Source organism: Physeter macrocephalus, chromosome 12, assembly GCF_002837175.3.
Source record: "Physeter macrocephalus isolate SW-GA chromosome 12, ASM283717v5, whole genome shotgun sequence".
Classification (NCBI taxonomy): domain Eukaryota; kingdom Metazoa; phylum Chordata; class Mammalia; order Artiodactyla; family Physeteridae; genus Physeter; species Physeter macrocephalus.
Genome location: NC_041225.1, coordinates 62,545,180 through 62,566,839, shown reverse-complemented (window position 1 = coordinate 62,566,839; position 21,660 = coordinate 62,545,180). Strand labels below are relative to the sequence as shown.

The 21,660-nt window shown below is 42.1% G+C and overlaps 1 protein-coding gene and 1 pseudogene across 1 annotated transcript in view; one reads left to right on the top strand and one right to left on the bottom strand.

Annotated features, from left to right (window-relative positions):
* Window positions 1-6,240: 6,240 nt before the first annotated feature.
* Window positions 6,241-6,984, bottom strand: LOC102988483 (pleckstrin homology domain-containing family F member 2-like; annotated as a pseudogene).
* PRKCE (protein kinase C epsilon) overlaps window positions 6,466-21,660 on the top strand; it is a 169,511-nt gene continuing 154,316 nt past the window's right edge. The window contains exons 1-5 of the mRNA XM_028496538.1: window positions 6,466-6,482; window positions 9,362-9,504; window positions 11,913-12,009; window positions 14,838-15,037; window positions 17,894-18,067. Of these exons, the coding sequence (XP_028352339.1) occupies window positions 9,370-9,504; window positions 11,913-12,009; window positions 14,838-15,037; window positions 17,894-18,067 (606 nt within the window). The 5' untranslated portion in view covers window positions 6,466-6,482; window positions 9,362-9,369. The remainder of the gene's footprint in view (window positions 6,483-9,361; window positions 9,505-11,912; window positions 12,010-14,837; window positions 15,038-17,893; window positions 18,068-21,660) is intronic.

Sequence of the window (21,660 nt, the reverse complement as noted above, 5' to 3'; positions counted from 1 at the left end):
TATCCCTCAGTTTACATTAGGGTTCCCTCTTGGTGTTGGACATACTGTGGGTTTGGACAAATGTACAGTGTGTTGTATCCACCGTTACAGTATCATACGGATAGTTTCACTGCCCTAAAAATCCTCTGTGCTTTGGCTATTCACCCTTGCCTCCCCCCAACCCCTGGCAATCACTGATCTTTTTACTGTCTCTGTGGTTCTGCTTTTCCAGAAAGTCATATAGTTGGAATCATACAATATATAGTCTTTTCAGATTGCCTTCTTTCACTTAGTAATGTTCATAAGTTTCCTCCATGTCTTTCATGGGTTAATAACTCATGTATTTTTAGTGCTGAATAATATTCCATTGTATGAACTTACCACAGTTTATTTAGCCGTTCACCTACTAAAGGACATCTTAGTTGTTTCCAGGTTTTCATAATTATGAATAAAACTGCTGTAGACATCTGTGTGCTGGTTTTTGTGTAGACGTACATTTTCAACTAATTTGGGTAAATACCAGGAGTGTGATTGCTGGATTGTCAGCTGAGAGTATGTTTAGTTTTGTAAGAAACTACCAAACTGTCTTCCAAAGTGGAAGACATTTTTCATTCCCACTAGGAATGAATGAGAATTCCTGTTGCTCCATATCCTCACCAGCATTTGGTGTTGTCAGTGTTTTAGATTTTGGCCATTCTAAAACGTGTGTAGTGGTATCTTGTTTTAATTTGCAATTCCCTAATGACATATGATGTGGAGCATCTTCTCATATGCTTGTATGCTATCTGGATATCTTCTTTGGTGAGGTTTCCGCTCAAGTCTTTTGCCTCTTTTTTAATTGGGTTGTTCATTTTCTTATTGTTGAGTTTTAAGGGTTCTTGCATATTTTGGATAAGCTTTTATCAGACATGTCTTGTGCAAGTATTTTCTCCCAGTCTGTGGCTTATCTTCTCATTCTCTTGACAGTGTCTTTTGCAGAGCAAAAACTTTTAATGAAGTGCAGCTTATCAATTATTTCTTCCATTAATCATGCCTTTGGTGTTATATTTAAAAAGTCATCGCCATATCCAAGGGCACCTAGATTTCCTCCTATGTTATCTTCTAGGAGTTTCATAGTTTTGAGTTTTATGTTTAGGTTTATGACCCATTTAGAGTTAATTTTTGTGAAGGGTGTAAACTCTGTGTCTAGGTTCTTTTTTTTTTTTTTTTTTGCATCGGATATCCAGTTGTTCCAGCACCATTTGTTGAAAAGACTATCTTTGCTCTCTTGTATTGCCTTTGCTCCTTTGTCAAAAATCAGTTGTATGTTTATGGAGGTCTATTTCTGGGTTCTCTATTCTGTGCCATTGATCTGTTTGTCTATTCTTTCACCAGTACACACTGCCTTGATTACTATAGCTTTACAGTAAATCTTGAAGTCAGGTAGTGTTGGTTGTCCAACACTTCTTCAGTATTGTGTTGGCTATTCTGGGTCTTTTGCATCTCCATGTGAACTTCAGAATCATTTTGTCAATCTCCATAAAATAATTTCCTGGGATGTTGATTGAGATTTCAGTGAATCTATAGATCACACTGGGAAGAACTGTCCTTCTTATAACATTGAGACTTCCTACCCATGAACATGGAATATCTTTACATGTATTTAGTTCTGTTTTTGTTTCTTTCATCAGTTTTGTAGTTTTCCTCAGTTTTGTACATATTTTCTTAGATTTATACCTAAGTATTTCATTTTTTAGGTGCTAATGCAAATGATATCATGTTCTTAATTTTAAATTCCACTTAATTATTATTGATAAATAGGAAAGTGATTGGCTTTGTATATTAGCCTTGTATCCTACAACATTGCTATAATCACTTATTAGTTCCAGTTTTTTGGTCAGTTCTTTCAGATTTTCTGCATAGATAATCATGCCATCTGCAAACAAAGACAGTTTTATTTCTTCTTTTCTAAGCACTATACCTTTTACCTCCTTTTCTTGTCTTAGTGCATTAGCTAGTACTTCCAATGCAATATTGAAGAGGAGTGGTGAGAAGGGACATCCTTGCCTTGTTCTTAGAACTAGAAAGCTTCTGGTTTCTTACCATTAAGTGTTATGTTAGTTGTAGGTTTTTATAGATGTTCTTTTTCAAGTTAAGGCAGTTCCCCTCTATTTCTTTGTTGCTGAGAGATTTTATTATGAATGGGTGTTGGATTTTGTCAAATGCATTTTTTTTTCATTGATTGATAGGCTTTGTGATTTTTCTTCTTTAGCCTATTGATGTGATGGATTACATTAACTGATTTTCAAATATTGAACTAGCCTTGCATACCTGAGATAAATCATACTTTGTCATGATATATATTTCTTTTTATACATTGTTGGATTCAATTTGGTAGTATTTTGTTGAGGATTTCTACATCTATATTTGTGAGAGATATTGGTCTGCAGTTGTCTTTCCTTGTAATGGCTTTGTTGGTTTTGGTGTAAGGGTAATGCTGGTCTCATAAAAGGAGTTAGGAAATGTTTCCTTTGCTTCCATCTTCTAGAAGATATTATAGAGGATGGGTATAATTTCTTCCTTAAGTGTGTGGTCCTGGAATTCACTAGTGAACCTATCTGAGCCTGGTTCTGTCTGTCTTGGAAGGCTATTAATTACTGATTTTATTTCTTTAATAGATATAGATCTTTTACACTGTATTACATGTGTGAGTTTTGGCAGATTGTATCTTTCAAGGATGCTTTTGCTGCATCCTGCTAATTATGAAAAGCTGTATTTTCATTTTCAATCAGTTCAAAATATTTTAAACTTTCTCATGAGATTTCTTCTTTGACCCATGTGTTACTTAGCAGTATGTTATTTAATTTCCAAGTATTGGGGGATTTTTCCAAATGTGTTTCTGTTATTGATCTCTGATTTAATTCCACTGTGGTCTGAGAACAGACACTGTATGATTTCTATTATTTTAAAATTGTTAAGATGTGTTTTATGGCTCAGATTGTGCTCTATCTCGGTAAATGTTCCATGTGAGCTTGAGAAGAATGTGTGTTCTGCTGTTGTTGGATGAGGCAGTCAATAAATATCCAGTTGATTAATGTGACTGTTGACTTCAACTATGTCCTTACTGATTTTCTGCCTTCCGTATCTGTCCATTTCTGATAGAGGGGTGTTAAAGTCTTCAACCATAATAGTTGGTTCATCTATTTCTCCTCGCAGTTCACTGTTTTTGCCTTACGTATTTTGGTGCTCTGTTGTTAGAGCATACACATTAAGGATTTTAATGTCTTCTTGGAGAATTGACCCCATTATCATTGTGCCCTTTGATGTCTCTGATAACTTTCCTTGCTCTGAAGTCTGCCCTGTCAGAAATTAATATAGCTACTCCTGCTTTCTTTTGACTAGTGTTAACATGGTGTATCTTTCTCCATAACTTTAATTTTAATCTATATGTGTCTTATATTTAAAGTGTGTTTCTTGTGGATGATATGTACTGGGTCTTGTTTTGTGATCCATTCTGACAGTCCCTGTCTTGTAATTGTTGTATTTAGACCACTGACATTTAAATTGATTATCAGCATAGTTGGATTAATGAGTACCTTTTTTGCTATTGTTTTCCATTTGATGCCCTTGTTCTCTGTTCCTATTTTTGTCTTCCACATTCTTTCCACCTTTTGTGGTTTTAATTGAACATTTTATATGATTCCATTTTCTCTCTTTTCTTAGCATATCAGTTCTTCTCCTTCTCCCCCTTCCTCTTCCCCTCATCGCCCTCCCCCTCATCCTCCTCCTCCTTCTTTTTTCTTATTTTAGTGGTTGCCCTAGAGTTTGCAATATACATTTACAACTAATCCAAGTCCACTTTCAAATAACACTCTAATACTTAATGGGTAGTGCAAGTACCTTATAATAACAAAATACTCCTAGTTCCTCTGTCCCACTCCTTATATTGTTGTAGTCATTCATTTCACTTATACATAAGCATGTATTTTCTATATATATATATAAGCATAATAATTGAAAACATTGTTGCTATTATTATTTTGAAAAATTGTTTTTTCTGTTAGATCAAGTAAGAATTTAAAAACTAAAAGTTTTAATTTTTTTTTTTTTTTTTTTTGTTTTGCGGTACACGGGCCTCTCACTGTTGTGGCCTCTACCGTTGCGGAGCACAGGCTCCGGACACGCAGGCTCAGCGGCCATGGCTCATGGGCCCAGCGGCTCCGCAGCATGTGGGATCTTCCCGGACCGGGGCACGAACCCGTGTCCCCTGCATCGGCAGGCCGGACTCTCAACCACTGCGCCACCGGGGAAGCCCAAAGTTTTAATTTTAGCATCACTTATTCCTTCTCTGATGCTCTTCCTTTCTTTATATTGATCTGAGTTTTTGACTGATATCATTTTTCTTCCTTCTGAAGAACTTTTTTTTTTAAGTTGTAAAATATTTTTTATTGTAAAAAAGAGTCAATAGAGGTTGACAACATAAATATTATCTCAGAACATTTCCCCTTAGTTCCTGAATTTGCTAGGTTCCTATGTACCAGCAGGTCTCCATTAGCACTTCTCAGATATCATGGTCCTTTTTGGATATGTTTATTGATTATATGTAAATATTGTTTAGAAACAGAAGTACATATGCTATTAAAACAAACAAAAAAACCTGTTGTGCCTTTCTCTCACATGTCCGACAGGGAGATCTATATATCTCAGGTGCTTTCACAATTTAAAAGTAAAGTTAGTACCTTAACCAAACCAAGGAATCCACCATCACAAGTTATTAAATCAAACCTCTCATGACATTTGCAATATATCCAGATTTAAAGATTTTAAAACAAAAGAATTTAGAATTTAAAACAAACTTCAGACTGATTTTTCATATTTGAAAGATTACAGTTATTTGCAGCATACAAATGGAGAGAGTGGTGTAAAATGCATCAAGTTTTATATGATAAATAAACTTTCATCCTTAATGGCTGCTTCAGAAGCAAAGAGTGAAAAATTACCTCTTCTTAAAAGCAATCTAGACTGAATAAAGTTCACAATTTAGAAAGATCAATTGCTACTCTATTTCCATAGATTGCTAAATGATTTCAGAAACAGATTAAACATACAATTGTTTTACAAAAATAGAAATATTGTTTGGGACTTTACAAAACTGTATAAAATATAACACTATATTTGTAAATTCAAGATAGTTTCACACTGGAATAGAAAATACTTCCACAAATATGAAGTCTAGTCAAACTTAACTGGTCTCTCCTAACCATTCTCATACATTATTTCTTCCAAATCTTCAACCTAAGTAGATCTGTGCTCTAGCATGAGATTTTTTAAAAGAGATTGGTTAATTTCAAGAAGTTGTATAAGGTTTTTCATTCTAGAAACAATGTTAAAGCAGATGAATTTACACCTAAAAATGTCTCACTAAAAGCAGAAATAATGCAGTGACAATTTGTATTTGATAAATTTCAAACCAGATTCCTCAGAATGACAATTATAATTTGGTACCTACAAAAAGTAAAAATATACAGTAATCACAACTATTTTATGGAAAAATATTTATTCATATGGAATAAAGAACCTCTAAATTTAGTTATTTGTAGCTGTCAAATGAGAAGTGTTTTCTAATTACACCCATTTATAACATTCATTTTACACCTCAAAGAGCACCAGTGTATTTTTAAAACAAACTAAAAAGTGAGAAGGTAGGGGCTTATTACATGCAACAGTGCTATTATGATAAGGCACCACCTGGTATATGAAAAAGCCAAACAAAGTATTCCCAAAGCATGTATTTCTGTTACTGGTGTCTTAACCTTTAGATAGGATGGTTAGAAAAAAGGTAATAACATTATTAACTAACCACATCATACTCCTTTTCCATCATTCTTTGCTTTTAGTTTTTCCATATCGCAGAACATATAATAAACAACAGTATAGTACATGATATGTTAAATAAACATCTTTTCCCAACCATTCAAGAAAATAGTGTAGAATTAAAACAAGAATAAGAAACCAAAAATTTTTCTGATATATTCGCCATAGTCTATCCCTGTAGAAGAATAGGGAGCTGGGGGAGGTGAGGAGGCAGCAGCAGTTGGGGCTGGGGGGTGGGGGTGGTAACAGGACCTATTTTCTATAGAATATATTGAGGCACATAGGTTAAAAGTTTCTCAGGCAAATTCATTGCTAGAGCAAAACTGACAGAAAGCTCAGGATTTTACATTCCCCCCAGAGCTGATTTCTCAGATAGTCACATCTGATTAAATATTTCAAAATATTCCCTTAGTCACTGCTATCATCATCGTCATCATCAGATACATCATTTAAAGGAAACTTCAGTGACTGACTATAAGAGTCCGATCTAGTAGGCTGGCACCTGGCCATGTCCCCAGTAGAAAACAGGTCATAGTAGAAGTCACATATCCTCACAGGCTTAGAGGACTGGCTGGGAAGAAGTCTCTTTTCAGAGCAGGGCCCACAGACAACAAAACCACATTTGCGGCAGTGGTGACGACGATTAACAGGTGTGAATTTTGCTCTCTGACAACACATACATGAAGCTGCCTCAGAGTCAGGAACCCAGACAGCAGCATGTTCATTACTGGGTGTCTTCCCACTTTTGGAGAGCAAATCAGTAACACATTTATCTATGTGATTCATCCATTCTGATTTCTCAGTGGCAGTGGAAGAATAAACTGCAAATGATTTAGTTGGTGTCTTGATCAGCCATCCATTCCTCAAGTCTCCCTCATCTGTGAGAGCATCAATTGTGACATTTTCCAGGGGAATAATATGTTATTTGTTATATTTTTTCTTCTGGATGGCAATATTGCCATATACAAGAATATCATTAAATAAGAAAAACTGCCTTGCTTTAGTCTTTTTTCTGCACAACTTAGTCAATACTCCTTCTCCAATAAGAACCCGTCCAGGTATAGTTAAGCGTTGGCCAGCTGCTCCAAAACAGTTTTCTACTATATTTTTACGTCTAGTATTTGCTTCACTGTTTGCCAAGCGATCCACCATCTTTTGCTAAAAGCCTCCAAACTCGGGAACTCCACACTCCAGAGGCCCTCCTTTCCACTTGCTGCCTCTCCCCTTCTGCCTGAAGAACTTCTTTAACATTTCTTGCAAGGCAGGTCTATTGGCAACAAATTCCCTTAATTTTTATTCGTCTGAGAAAGTCTTTTATTTCTCCTTCACTTTTGAAGGATAATTTCACAGGCTACAGAATTCCGCATTTTTTTTTTCCCTCTCAGTACTTTAAATATTTCACTCTACTCTCTTCTTGCTTATGTGGTTTCTGAGAAGAAGTCAGATGTAATTTTTATCTTTGCTTCTCTGTAGGTAAGGTGTTATTTCCTTCTTGTTTCTTTCAGGATTATTTTTCTTTATCTTTGATTTTATGCAGCTTGTATATGATATGCCTAGGTGTAGTTTGTTATTGGTTTTGATTTTTGTCATTTATCCTGCTTTGTGTTCTCTAAGCTTACTGGGTCTGTGGTTTGGTGTCTGACTTTAATTTGAGGGCACTCTCAGTCATTTTTGCTTCAAATATTTCTTTTCTTCATTTCTCCCTTTTTTCTCCTTCTAGTATTCCCATACACGTATGTTACACCTTTTGTAATCATTCCACATTTATTAGATATTCTGTTCCTTTTTTTTTTTTTTTTTTTCCAATATGTTTCCCTTTCTTTTCTGTTTTGGAAGTTTCTATTGACATATCCTCAGGCTCAGAGATTCTTTTCTCAGTTATGTCCATTCTACTAATGGGCCCATCAGTGACCTTCTTCATTTCTGTTACAGTGTTTTTGAGTTCCAGCATTAACTTTTGAGTCTTTCTTAGAATTTCCATCTCTCTGCTTGCCCATCTGTTCTTACATGCTGTCTACTTTATTGATTAGAGCCCATAACATATCAATCATAGTTGTTTTAAATTCCTGGTCTGGTTATTCTAACATCCCTGCCATGTCTCAATCTGGTTCTGCTGCTTGCCCTGTCTCTTCAAACTGTTTTTCGCCTTTTAGTATGCCTTGTAATTTTTTTTTTTTTTTTTTTGATAATCAGACATGATGTGTTGGGTAACAGGAACTGCAATAAAAGGCCTTTAGTAACATGGTGCTAAGGTGTTGGGGGAGGGGAAGCATTCTGTAGTCCCATGATTAGATCTCAGTCTTTCTGTGAGCCTGTGCCTCTGAACTATGAGCCTTACACATGTTTCTCAGGGTCCGCCCCCCTCCACCTTATGTGGGACAGGATAGCTAGCATGGGCTGGAGTTGGGTATTTCCCTTCCCCCAGGTTGCTTAGGATCTGATAAAACGACAATAGTTTAGTCTCTAGCAAAATAGCTTCTCCTGAGAGTAGGCCTTGTTAAGAACCGGGTGCTCTGGTATATTTCAAAATCCTTTCCCTCTCCCCCTGTCATAAGCAGGAGGGAATTTTTCTCCAGTATTCACAGTGAGAAACCTGGTCAGACAATTAGAGGTAAAGCTCCCAAAGTGCGGGGACCCCTATGACGGGGTCAGCCTAGAGTCTTTGACTCTCAGACTTGTCCACTCTGGGACCCCAGCAGTTCGCCACTTTCAGTGCCAGCTTTCCCTACCCTGCACTGGTTTCCATGGGGTTGCTGCTTGGGAGTTTCTGCTCCACTAAGTTGTGATTCATATAGTTAGTTACCTGTCTGTCTCTCCCTCAGGGCAGTGGTTTGCCCTGTGACCTTACTTCTCTGATAAATCTTAAGAAGAGTTGTTGATGTTCCAGTTTGTTCAGCTTTTTACTCATTAGGGCAGAGCAACAGCTTCCAAGCTCCTTATGTGCTGGACTGGAAACCCAAACAGTTTACGTCTACGCCTTTGATGTCCTACACCAAGGACAATGAAGTGATGTGGACAAAACAAAGACATTCAAGCATGGCCTTTGTTCCTTTGAACCCAGATTTTGGATTTGAAAGGGGCCTTGGAGGTCACCTCATTCAGTCTCCTTGTTTTCAGATGAGCATCTTGATAGGCTGTACTGTGGGCATTCCTCTCTCGGGAATATTCCCACATTTCAGCAGAGTAATAGAGTGAACTGTGTACAGGGGACCCATTTGGGTTCAGCATCCAAATGAACTTTCTTCAGAGAAACCAATTAAGTTCTATGGTCAGTGTTCTGCTCCCTGAAAGGAAATTTCCATGTGATTTTTATTTATCCATAAACTGGTTATCTCCGTATGGTGGTCTGATGGATGATTTTAGTTCTGTGTGAGGGGATGATGGGTGATCTTTCATTTTTCTTTTTTCGTCTTTCTCCGTTTTCCAAATTCTAACAAATGAACATGTGTTCCTTTTACAACCAGCACAAAATAAGGTAATGTTTTAGGCTATGACCATTTGGAAGCCTCTCCTCTGTGCTTCCTTACAGTCTGCAAGATGAACGTTCACCGGCGCTGCGAGACCAACGTGGCTCCCAACTGTGGCGTGGACGCCAGGGGCATTGCCAAAGTGCTGGCTGACCTGGGCGTCACTCCAGACAAAATCACCAACAGTGGCCAGAGGAGGAAAAAGGTAACTGGCTCTTTGGTGGTGTTTCTGGAGCTCTTTGTGAGCTAGCCTCTCTGTGTTGGCTTCCCGGGAGTCACTTGGAGTGAAGTTCTGAGACTGCTGCGTTTGAGACACTGGACTTGAAGCAGCATGTGCTTCAAGAAAAAAGAAAAAAGAAAAGGTCAGGCAGGTACCATGAAAGTCTCCTTCGGTTCCAGAGGTGGGGAAAAGCTAAGCAAGTCTCAAGTGTGGTGTTTCTTAGGGGAACGTCAGCTTCAAGATGAGGACTCTGGAATTCCCTCCAGAAAAGACTCAACTCTAGACAGGGGAATAGACTTATCTGCCTCCAGGACTGGCATGAAAGCAATGTCAGTGCTCAGACTTTGCCTCTGGTATCACTTCAATGAGGATAAATGGATGAAGAGCTGGAACCACATTCTTTTCTAGGAAGCAGGCCAAGAAGATTTGTGACAGTGCTGGCACCCGGCTGCCCGAGGAATATTGTTATGTCCCGCGACATGAAACATCTGGGCCTGTCTTTGGAGACCAAAGCCCTGTCTCTATCCGTGTGACATTCTGAATGTCACTAGGAAGAGATCCATTTGCTAAAATGTTATTTTGGTAAGTCAGGGCCCGCAGATGTAAATAGAGCTAAAGGTATCCATAGCATTTTGTTTGAAGGCCCTTCTTAGCCTTGGCTCCTAGCCTAGAAAATGTAAGAATTTTCTGAAGGACTAAGTTATGAGAAAACTGGAACCATGTTAACTGGGCAAGAAATCCTGGTGGAGGTGGGTGGCCCTTGTTGCCCAGTATCAGGCATTTTTTTTTTTTTTTAACTAGGAAACAAGCCTGACTCTGGGCGCCTCTACAACTTAACTCCTAACGTTGTCCCTGAATTTCCGCTTGAAATGCCTTCTGAAGGGCATTTTAGAAGCTGCCCACGCCTTTTCCCTGCTGCCTCTCAGAGGAGGAGCCTTTTCCCTTGCATGGGAAGTTTTGGGTTGTTTCCATCTTCTTAAGCTTCTTCTTCCTTACCTTTCCAATAAACAAAGCAGTTTTTTAAGGATTGGAGAAAAAACCATTCTCTTCTCTGGTTAACCGTGAGATTTTGTGCTTCTGGTGGCTCTTCTCAGCTCTGTCAGTCCCACTGGTGGAAACAGGACTTCAGTTATTGACCCAAGACATTGGAGTTGCCAGCAGAATGTCGGCACCCGGAACGCTGGGGCCCCACCGAAGGGGCGGGTTAGACGAACACCCTGTGATGACAGTGTTGAGCACACACATTTATGAGCTCTACAGAGAGCCCTGTTCAGGAGACATGATCTTGTTTCTTGCTAGAAGTAAACTGAGACAGAATCCTTATTGTCATGAAACATTTCAGAGCAAACTCAGTACCTGCCCCCTCCCCTGTATTTACATGGGCCATAATGGCAGTAGCCAGGCATTGTCTGTCTGTCCTGGATTTGGGAGATCCTGGAGGTAAGAAGCCAGCATGGAGAAGTTTAGGAAGGAACAAAGTCAAAGACTAAAGGACTTCAGTCCGGATATTTTTATTGCTTTGATGCTTCTAATGCAAAAGCTGGAAGAAGTCACGTGAACCAAATAGTAGCTCAAGTTGTACGAGAGGATGGGAGACAAGTGCCCTTGGCCAGAAGCTTAAAGGGCTTCTTTGCAGGAGCGTCAGGCTTGCTAGAGCTTTGGTTCCCTTAACATTGCCCCTTGCAAGTAGTCCATCATCCAGAAAGAACGTGTGTGCACAGCAGGTAGATCAAGAGTGAAAGGGAGCAGAAGGGCTTGCAATCTCTGAGTCTAAACCTCTGACTTAAATGGGAACTTAAAATGGCTATGCCAGCATCTATGCCAGGAAATAGACTTCACTGGGGGTGTCCTGCTAAAATTTGCCAGTTGCCGACAGATACCAATACGCCTGAAGATGTTTACTGAGCTTCTGTTATGTGTCTCACTCTCTGCAATCACCAGGGGCAATACAAATACTAGATAGGGTCTTACTTTCAAAGAACCTACAGTCAACCTGAGTAGAGAGCCCCAAACTAAATAAAGCTGAACAAGGTAATGAATAAATGGCAAGCAGCTGTTAGAGACAAGTGTCAAGTTGCTCTGGATGAGGTAACTTGCGTTTCTTGGGTAGGCAAAGGAGGTTTCATGGAAGGGGTAAGGTTGGGCTTTGCTTGGAAAGGTCAGCTGTATTTGGGTAGAATAAAAATCAAGCAAACTGACATCTCTTGTTTTCTTCCCTTTAATTGGCAAATGAAACCTTGAGTCTCTGCCTTCAAATTGTCAATTCAGCAACTGCTACTGTGCTCCAGGGACTCCTAGGGCCCCTGGCATCGTTTCTTGATGCTTTTGACTCAGGGAAACTCCCCACGCTCCCTTCTGATCCCTCTCTCCCCTCGTTCTCTGCCTCTCTCTAGCTCATTGCTGGTGCTGAGTCCCCGCAGCCTGCTTCTGGAAGCTCACCATCTGAGGAAGATCGATCCAAGTCGGCCCCCACCTCCCCTTGTGACCAAGGTGAGACTCTCAGATTTGCTTCTTTACCTCTGAGCTCTGTCCTTGGAAGGACGAGGGAGCCCGAGGCCTCTTCGTCCACGAATGGCCTTGTGAGCAGAAACAGCCAGCAGCCCCGGAGGGTATCCAGATGACCTTTCCCAGCTGACTCCTTAGCTGTGCTTTCCCTCTACAAGGCTTTCTTGAGGATGAGGCACTAAATGGCTGTGCCAGCCTGAAATCCCCCCCAGGCAGGGTGAGAGAGAGCGAGCTGGGGCGCTGTGGTTCTTTCTTTGCTTTTGCCTCTCCCTGGTTCCACGTTCAGGAGAGGGAGAAGCCCTTCTCTTACCCCGCTGCCCAGCGTCTGCTCCCCGGCCCGTCAGCACTGCTCAGTTGAGTCTGACTTCCTTCCTCCCTGACTCTCATCATGGAACCCGAAACCTGAGAACAGGGCAGGAGTCGGGGGATGGGTTGGGGAGGGCGTCTACCACGTGGGTGGGTGGGGATAGGAAGGTGAAGCTGGCGAAGAGCCTTCGAGAAGCAGTGGGGAGGAAGCCAGCTCTAGGACTGACTCCCCTCTAGAGCTCAGCTCAGGACATTTCCTTCCCTGTCAGAATGTGCTGAAAGTCATCAAAGGTTTCTGAATTCTACAGGCGTCCAAGGATGCCGAGGCTGAGGAGGGACTTACACGTTTAAGACCTTCCCCTCTGGTGACCAGAACCAGATCTCACCGGGAAGGGATTTTTGCATCGGCAGAACATTCACAATCATTAATGAATCATAACAGTAGTACCTTGATGTTCTGTAGCCCCTTTTCTTTCGTCTTCCTTATCCTAATTTTATGCTCACGCCAACTCTCTTGTCCACGCTCCCTTACTGTCCCCAGGTTGCAGGGTGGGAAGTGGAAGGCAGAGAATTGAAAAGGTTTGTCCAAAGGTCAAGAACTAAGTCAGTGGTAAGGGTGAGACTGCGCCCCTCCTGGCATAGGGACCCCATTCTCAGAATCCGTGCCATCGAACCCTCCCTGGGGGTCATCACTGTGACCCAGCCCTTCTTACCTAGGAGTAAATAAAACAGCTGCAAGGGGGTGTGCCAGTCCTGAGGCCACAAAATAATTGGTCTGAGTCCCTCTTCATGCTGCTCTGGTTTACTTCCTGCATCTTTATACTCTGCTTCATTTCAAAAGAGGTTTGACCCGTCTGTTAGTAAGCTGACGGTACTCTGGGGCCTCCAAGCAAGCAGGTACTATCCCGGCCCAGTGTGGGTATTTTCATGTTTCCCTTTTTTTTTAATGCTGAGAGCTCCTTTGAGAGCTTCAAGGAGACAGGGTCATATGGTAAAGAGACCCCAGGTAAGGGAGGAGGTGCCCGGGTTTCTAGGCCTGGTCCCTGCCCAGAATGCTGTCCAGCCTTGGCAGGACACAGTGCCCCTCAGGACCTCTCTTTGGCCCCAGTCAGTGCAAGTACCGCATTCCGCAGCAGTGTTGTGAGCACAAAGGGACGTGAAAACCCTCTTAGCGAGACATGGTATTATTGCAGAGCAGAAATGAGGCACTATTCCCTCTTCCCTCTGTTGTAAGAGCACATAGAAAGACATTTTCTTCAAGTTTTGATATCCCCAAGCATCCAAGTTCTGTCTTCCAAAATCCATTTATTAACTTGCCTTGGAAGTTATGCTGAGAAGCTCTGTGCTGAGACCAAAAGTTCACTTAGTTAAGAGTAAGAGATAGAAGACTGCAGAATTGGCGTGGGCATGTCTGTAGACTCGGGAGCTGTCTTCACCCCTCCCCTCTACCCTGTCCCGACACATCTCAGAGGAGTCAAACTCCAGATCTAAGGAAGATCTCCAGGTTCCGGGAGTGAGCTCTCATGGGCCTCAGTCCTTCTGCAAAGAAGCTGAAGTTGTCTTTATGTCAAGCAGCAAGTGGTCACTAATGCGTGATTCTGATTCCCGAGGGTCAGTAGTTTGTGTTCCCCTCCTGTGATCCCAGTTATTCACGAGCATCTTTTAAAAATGGGTTATGCTTAAGATGCCCATTTCTACACAGAGGAGTGTACGTCTTGGTGAATATATAGCTAACAATAAAGCTTCCTCCAATAGAAAAGGTCAAAGGATCATCCAGCCTTATCATCCCCAGGTAATTCAGGTCACGTACTCTGGAAGGGCACAAGCCTGTGTCATAGTTGTGAAATTGTACTGAGGAATCCCTGTCCCGTCCAAGATAAATTTGCAGCATGTCACTCTTGGGAAGCAGTTCTTTTGGTAATGATAAGCCCATTGCTCATTTTGTTAAATAACCTTGTGTAAGATGGGTATTTAGAATAAACCCAGCAACAAGGCCAAATAAAGTCCCTTAGAAGGTAAAGGCTTCTTGGTCCCAGCTATGGAAATAATTACCTCACCAATAATTACTGTAACAATGGTTCTCCATTAGTCATTGTTCTAATTTTCAAAGGAAACTTGAAGGGTACCTGTTGCCTTTGGGACTCTGCGAGGTTCCAGAGAAGGCCGGGATTCCTGCATTACACCTAGAATAATGGAATAAATAGGCTACTGGCTGAAGAGGGCTTTCGGAGAGGTGGCCTGGTCCCAGAGTAAAAGGAAGATCTGAAGGAGTTGGTTGGCGGGGACGGCCTCCTCTTTGCATGCCTAGGCCTTGCTGTATGTTAGGTGCCAAGGAAAGTGTGCAGAGCAGATGAAGGCACGTAAAGGGATGCCCCACTGGGTCTGCTGCTATGAAGAACCAGAAGGAGGGTTGAGAGCTCATGGGGGTAAATTCTGAGTATTAAATCCTAATGGGAAGGGCTCGTGAGGGATGCGCTAATGCAATATCTTGTCACCGTTGGCCCTAGAAATTAAAGAACTTGAAAACAACATCCGGAAGGCCTTGTCATTTGACAACCGAGGGGAGGAGCACAGGGCAGCATCATCCACCGACGGCCAGCTGGCGAGCCCGGGCGAGAATGGTGAAGTCCGGCAAGGCCAGGCCAAGCGCTTGGGCCTGGATGAGTTCAACTTCATCAAGGTGTTGGGCAAAGGCAGCTTCGGCAAGGTCTGTGACATGCAGGGGCAGGGCTGCTGCTTTGATCCAAGATTAAGTGATGAACATTTCAGCCTAGTCTGACTATGTTTTCCTTCCTTGTTGAGTGCAAATGGCCTGAGGCCAAGCAGACAGGAGCCAGGGTTCTGCTGCTAACTAGCTGTGGGACTTCAGTGTAGTCATTCCACCTCTCTGGGATTTACTTTTTCTCGTTTGTCAAATGGGGACAGGAATCAAGTGAGAGAGTGGGGGAGAAAGCACTTGGAACGGTTTAAATTGCATTACGTGTGCTTGGCATCCCATTATCGATAATAGTAACGATAGCTTTCTTCCTGTCTGAAATTCTGCTTTTAATTCATCATGAAGACTTTGGAAATGAACTCTAGAATCTCTACCCTCAGTGAACTTGGGGCTCAGAGGAAATCTTAGCATGTATTACTTTGGAAATACAATGTTATTCACCTGACTTTTCTGCCACTGACTCAATGTCTTGTTTGTCCTCTGCACCTGGCAAGAGATTGAGCACAACTGTCTCATGTCTTGGATGAAGGGCCACTGCCCTCGGTTCCATTCTCCCTCTCCTGCTCACCCCGAGCCCGACACAGCGATGTGGGGCGTGGGTGCAGAGTGTGCCCGCTAAAGTATTTGCAGTGATCAGCCAGCATTCTGAAGGTGGGGTGAGATGGAAAAATAATCCCAGTTTATTTTAGAAAGAACATGGAAGGGCAGAGAGCCTAGGAAGCTGGTTAACACTTCAGTTCAGACCCCTGATTATTCCTGCTCTTCCCAAAGCCATGCCTGGGGGGTCGATGGGAGTCATCTTTCTAGGACTTCCCAGAGCAGAGCGCCGGTGCTCTGGGGCCCCGGTGTCTGGCTCTGGGAGCTCCCAGGGGTCCCATGCCCTCATGCGTCCTGGACTTTTGCAGGCTGAGCTGCAGACCTGCTCCACTTCTCTCCAAAGGGAGTGGCTCTCTGGAACCCCCAGGCTATGAGACCCGGTTCTTAACCCATCTCACCTGCCCCATCTCATCCTGAGGTCGCAGTGGCAGGAAAGGAACTGGCATTGGCTTAAATGGCAAAAGCCGAAGCAATCACATTCTTTGGAGACTGGTTAAATAAGAAACAGACTCCAGTCCTCTGAGGAGGCAAAACTCTGGGATGTGAGCAGGACCTGCTTTAATTTTGAGCAAGATTCAAGGGGAAAGAAGCAGGCTCAGAGTTTCCAGGTTTCCATAGGGTATAAGCAGGATGGGAACTTTGATGACTCCGGAGCATTTAGGTTGCTTCTTCAGAGAAATTGCAGCCAAAGTTTGAGCCAGTTTTAAAGAGTTTGTATTATATGTGGGTGACAAAGGTCTTCAGGGTAGCATCCTGAACACCCTCGTGAAGCCTCTGAGTTACTGTTCTTTAGCTCTACTAGAATACTGTACTTAGGAGTTATTTAATGGGAGAAAGTCTTGTCACATTTATAGGGGGAAATGAGCGCAAAAATATCAAATGATAGGAAAACTTTAAGAAAATAGAATTGTTAATTTGCTCTCTAGAGAAGGAATCGCATTCCCAGCTTTAAAGCTATAGAGGAAACCATAAAGGTAAACAAGGACAGATTCGACTACATAAGATAGGGGACCCTGTTCAATAGAAAAAGATAACAGAAAATCATAAAACAGTCTTAGAAAAACATTTGCAAAAAGTAAGGTGGTAGTAACTTTATATACCAAACTCATACAGATGTGTAAGAAAATAGATAACTAGATGGAGGAAATTGACAAATAATTTGCACAAAAAATAAATATAATTAGAAAACAAATATTTTTAGTTTCATTACAAGTTAAAACAGCATTGAGGTAACAGTTCACACCCATGACATGAGCAAAAACGTTTTTTAAGTGAAAGCACCCACTGTTGGTAAATTTGCATGAAACTAAAGTACTTCCACATTGCTAGTGGCAGATTATATTGTACATCCTCTTTGAAAGTCAGTTAGGAAATGTGCAAAATATTTAACTCCATAATCCACTTCTAAGGCTTTCCATCTTAAAACTGTGATATAAAAGAAAGAAAAAATTATATGTATAAAAACGCTTGAGGGCTTCCCTGGTGGCGCAGTGGTTGAGAGTCTGCCTGCCGATGCAGGGAACACGGGTTCGAGCCCCGGTCCGGGAAGATCCCACATGCCGCGGAGCAACTAGGCCCGTGAGCCACAACTACTGAGCCTGCGCGTCTGGGGCCTGTGCTCCGCAACTAGACTGCAACAAGAGAAGCCACCGCAATGAAGAGTAGCCCCCGCTCCGCAATGAAGAGTAGCCCCTGCTCGCCACAATTAGAGAAAGCCCTCGCCCAGCAACGAAGACCCGACACAGCCAAAAATAAATAAATAAAATTAAAAAAAAAAAACAAAAAAAAACACTTGATGCAGTTTATCTGTATAATACTTAATAATTAGATGTAGCTCAAGTGTCTAATATGAGGTAAATGGTTAAACTGTTACTGATATACTTGAATTGAGTATCAGCAACCATGATATGGTGGAGACCATGTAGAGAAATGCTTATGAAATAATGTTCAGTTTTAAAAAAATCTATTTGCTGTACTCTAATTGCAAGTATGAGAAATTATATGAACATACGAGTAATTATTTAATAGATGTGCATTGAACTTTTCTTTGCCTGGACACTGTTAGAGATTAAAAATAAATAAATTGTAGTAGCTGTATTAGGATGGGTAGTCTTTACATTTTAAATACTATTATGCTATTTAAAATTAAAGGAAAAAAAGGAGTTAGTTTTTAAAGCATTTGATGTTGACTTGGGTTTCTTTTGATTCCCTACAAGTATAGCCTTACGGGGTGGTTTTGGTTGATTACAGGTCATGCTGGCGGAGCTCAAAGGCAAAGATGAAGTATATGCTGTGAAGGTCCTGAAGAAGGATGTCATCCTTCAGGATGATGATGTAGACTGCACAATGACAGAGAAGAGGATTTTGGCTCTGGCGCGGAAACACCCGTACCTAACCCAACTCTATTGCTGCTTCCAGACCAAGGTATGTTTTAGAAGAAGCTGGTGGACCTCCATCTTGCGGTTGTGCTGTAGGACACTATGGTATCTTGACTGTCAGATAAAAAAAGCAATCATAGATCCCCTACATTCTTTTCTCAAAGACCTTGTAAAGTGGAATGGATTTTACCCTTGAAAAGATCAAGGTATATTTGAATAGTATTCTCTTTTTTAAGGGCAAGGGATTTTCCATTCAAGGTTGTGCTTGTGAAGGGATGAGAGGGCGATAGAAGTCTTTGCAAATGTAGCTGGACAAAGCCGAATGACTAACCCCGGTGTTTGCTCCTTGGAGAAAACAACAGGCATGGTTAGTCCTTTCTCAGCTCCTAACTTTCTGTCACTAGGCAAATCCCTGAAGTTCTTTATGGCCTTCGGCTCAAATGAAAAAAGAGTAAAGGCCACCCGAACCACATCTAACCTGTGTAATGTCATATGAGGTAAAGGATGTGAACAAGTGCTTAAAATGCCATCGTGGGGAATTCCCTGGCGGTCCAGTGGTTAGGATTCGACCCTTTCACTGCTGGCCCGGGTTCGATCTCTGGTCTGGGAACTAAGATCCTGCAAGCGATGTGGCATGCCAAAAAAAAACCAAAAAAGGATGCCATCGTGAACCACAAATAAATAAGGTAGCATTTTAAAACTACCAAGTAGGTGCCTGGGGACCAGAAGGTGGCAGTAAAGAAATGAAAATAATCTGTAAGTACATTATGGAGTCTGACCGATGAGTATCCTTAACTCATTTGTTACTTATTCTTAGTAAAGAGGAGAAATGCCAACATTCTTCATGAAGCTCTTTTATTACCCCATTTTGGGGAATAAAATGAGTGAAAGTCTTTCAGGATGCCTTAAGGATTTGTAGCCCTTGGCTCCTTGAGGAGGCAAAGGCAGCCTCACCTGAAACACTTACCCGTATCCATCTGGAGCCCAGACAGTGACGGGTGCCACCTTGGACAGATGATCCCTTGCTCCTTGGCATACTCTCACCACCGTGTCATTGCGAATGCCAGTCTTTCCACTTGGAATTCAACAATTACTCATTTGGTCATTTGGCCAATTTTTATTTTATTATATTTTGTTGAATCCTTTCCATGTGCCCGGTGTCGTGCCGGGTGCTGGAGAGGTAGTGGTGAGCGTGGCCCAGTCCCCAACCTCAGGGAATTTACAGTCCCTTTGGTACACTATTTCCCAAAGGGTATTCCTCTGAACCTTCCTCACTTGAGAAACTTTTCAGAATAAAAGGGACGAAGTGAGAGAGTAGCATGGACATATATACACTACCAAATGTAAAATAGATAGCTAGTGGGAAGCAGCTGCATCGCACAGGGAGATCAGCTCTGTGCTTTGTGTCCACCTAGAGGGGTGGGATAGGGAGGGTGGAAGGGGAGACGCAAGAGGGAGGGGATATGGGGATATATGTATACGTATAGCTGATTCACTTTGTTATACAGCAGAAACTAACACAACATTGTAAAGCAAGTATACTCCAATAAAGATGTTAAAAAAAAAAAAAAAAAAAAGAATGAAAGACTCTGTGGCCCATAGTTTGGGACACTGCAGTCTTGACCTCTCTTAGAGTGTCTCAGCATACATTTGCTTGTCAAAGTTGCTGAGGAGACCTGCATTGGAAAAATATATGTATTACCTTTACTTAATCTACTATTTCCCAATGATGTGATCCCAAGCTTTACCTCACTGTCACTACCCATTCCAAACACTGATCAAATGAAATTTTTCCTAACCCTCTGAAATTTCTCAGGAGAATATGAAATATCTCCTGAAAATCTGGAAATCCCTTTTCTGAACACGTATAGGACTTAACACGCATCCAAAACAAGGATAGCTAGTATGTATTGCCTGATATTTGTGGGTCCGTGCACGTGTGTGTATGTGTACACGCGCAGAATCCAGTGTGATAGTAGAGGGTCAGTCACGAGGTCAACTTTCCTCTTTTCTCCACATGAGCATGATCCTGGATTAATGAGAAATGTATCCTGTATCTCTTTATCTTCCATGGTACCTGTCAGAGGGCCTCACGTCCGGTAGGTTGTCACTCTCAGAATTGGAGGGTTGGAAGATTTTTTTTAAATTCTCTCTTCTAGTCTTCTTTTTGCACCAGTGAGAAAATCAGATTTCAGAGAAGTAAGTCTTTTGCCCACAGATACTTGGTATTGGCCAAGTCGAACTTACCGTCTCATCTCTGCGACTCCCAGTCCAGTGGGGACTTGCTCTGACATCACATTGTATCCCCTCTGTGGGGAGACCCCCCCCCTTCCCCCGCGTCTAGCAGCTGTGCCATCTCTTTCACCCTCCGAGCTGGTTTCCTAGGCAGGGATCCACACGAGCTTGCTTTCTTTGGACATGTTGCCAAGAGGTCTGACATCCCAGGAGGGGTCCAGTCCAGTTGTAGGGACCCTGTGAACCCCCTGTACGTGGTAGACCTGGAGAGCCAGAGCGGAGGCTCTGCTTCCCTGCTTCCCTCTTGATGAATGAGTGAGGGAGCAGGAACAATGTCTTCAGTGTCAGCAGTGTTCTCTTCTGTGCAGTTAGAATAGGCTGAGGGTCCTCACTGTGTGGCTGCTCTTGGAGCACAAGATGGCATCATACAACACCATGAGTTTCCTTTACGGCAGAACAGTGACCAAACTGACATGGAGATCGGTGTCTGGGTGGTAGAGGGTGAGGTTGGGGAGAGAAGGGACTCTCCTCTGAAGTTCAGAGATTTGCAAACTCTTTTCTCAGGCCAGTGTCAGGTAGCGACAGTTACAGGAGCAAGTCCCAGACCACCGTTGCTCAGTAGAACATGGCGCGTCTCACTTTACATGACAGATGTATGCTCATCTAATTTTTCTAAAGCAAATCATATTTTAACCTCACCGAAGGACCTCTGCTTACTAGAAAGGAATCTTATGAGGAATCATGTTGTAACCCCCCAGCTTAACCGTCAGAAAATGTGGCTTTTCCTATGGCAACCATTCATCATGTTTTTAAAAAGGAGCTGTAGTTCACCTGACTCAGAGGTAGGTGCTGGGTATGGAGTTATCAGCAAAAAGGAAGGTGATTCTCAAATGGAGGAGTTTACTCAGTAAGGGATGGGGCTTAAAAGTTTTTACACAGCAAAGGAAAACATAAACAAGACTAAAAGACAACCCTCAGAATGGGAGAAAATATTTGCAAATGAAGCAACTGACAAAAGATTAATCTCCAAAATTTAAAGCAGCTCATGCAGCTCAATATCAAGAAAACAAACAACCCAATCCAAAAATGGGCAGAAGACCTAAATAGACATTTCTCCAAAGAAGATATACAGATTGCCAACAAACACATGAAAGGATGCTCAACATCACTAATCATTAGAGAAATGGAAATCAAAACTACAATGAGGGCTTCCCTGGTGGTGCAGTGGTTGAGAGTCGCCTGCCAATGCAGGGGACACGGGTTCGTGCCCCGGTCTGGGAAGATCCCACATGCCGTGGAGCAGCTAGGCCCGTGAGCCATGGCCGCCGAGCCTGCGCGTCCGGAGCCTGTGCTCCGCAATGGGAGAGGCCACAACAGTGAGAGGCCCGCGTACCGCAAAAAAAA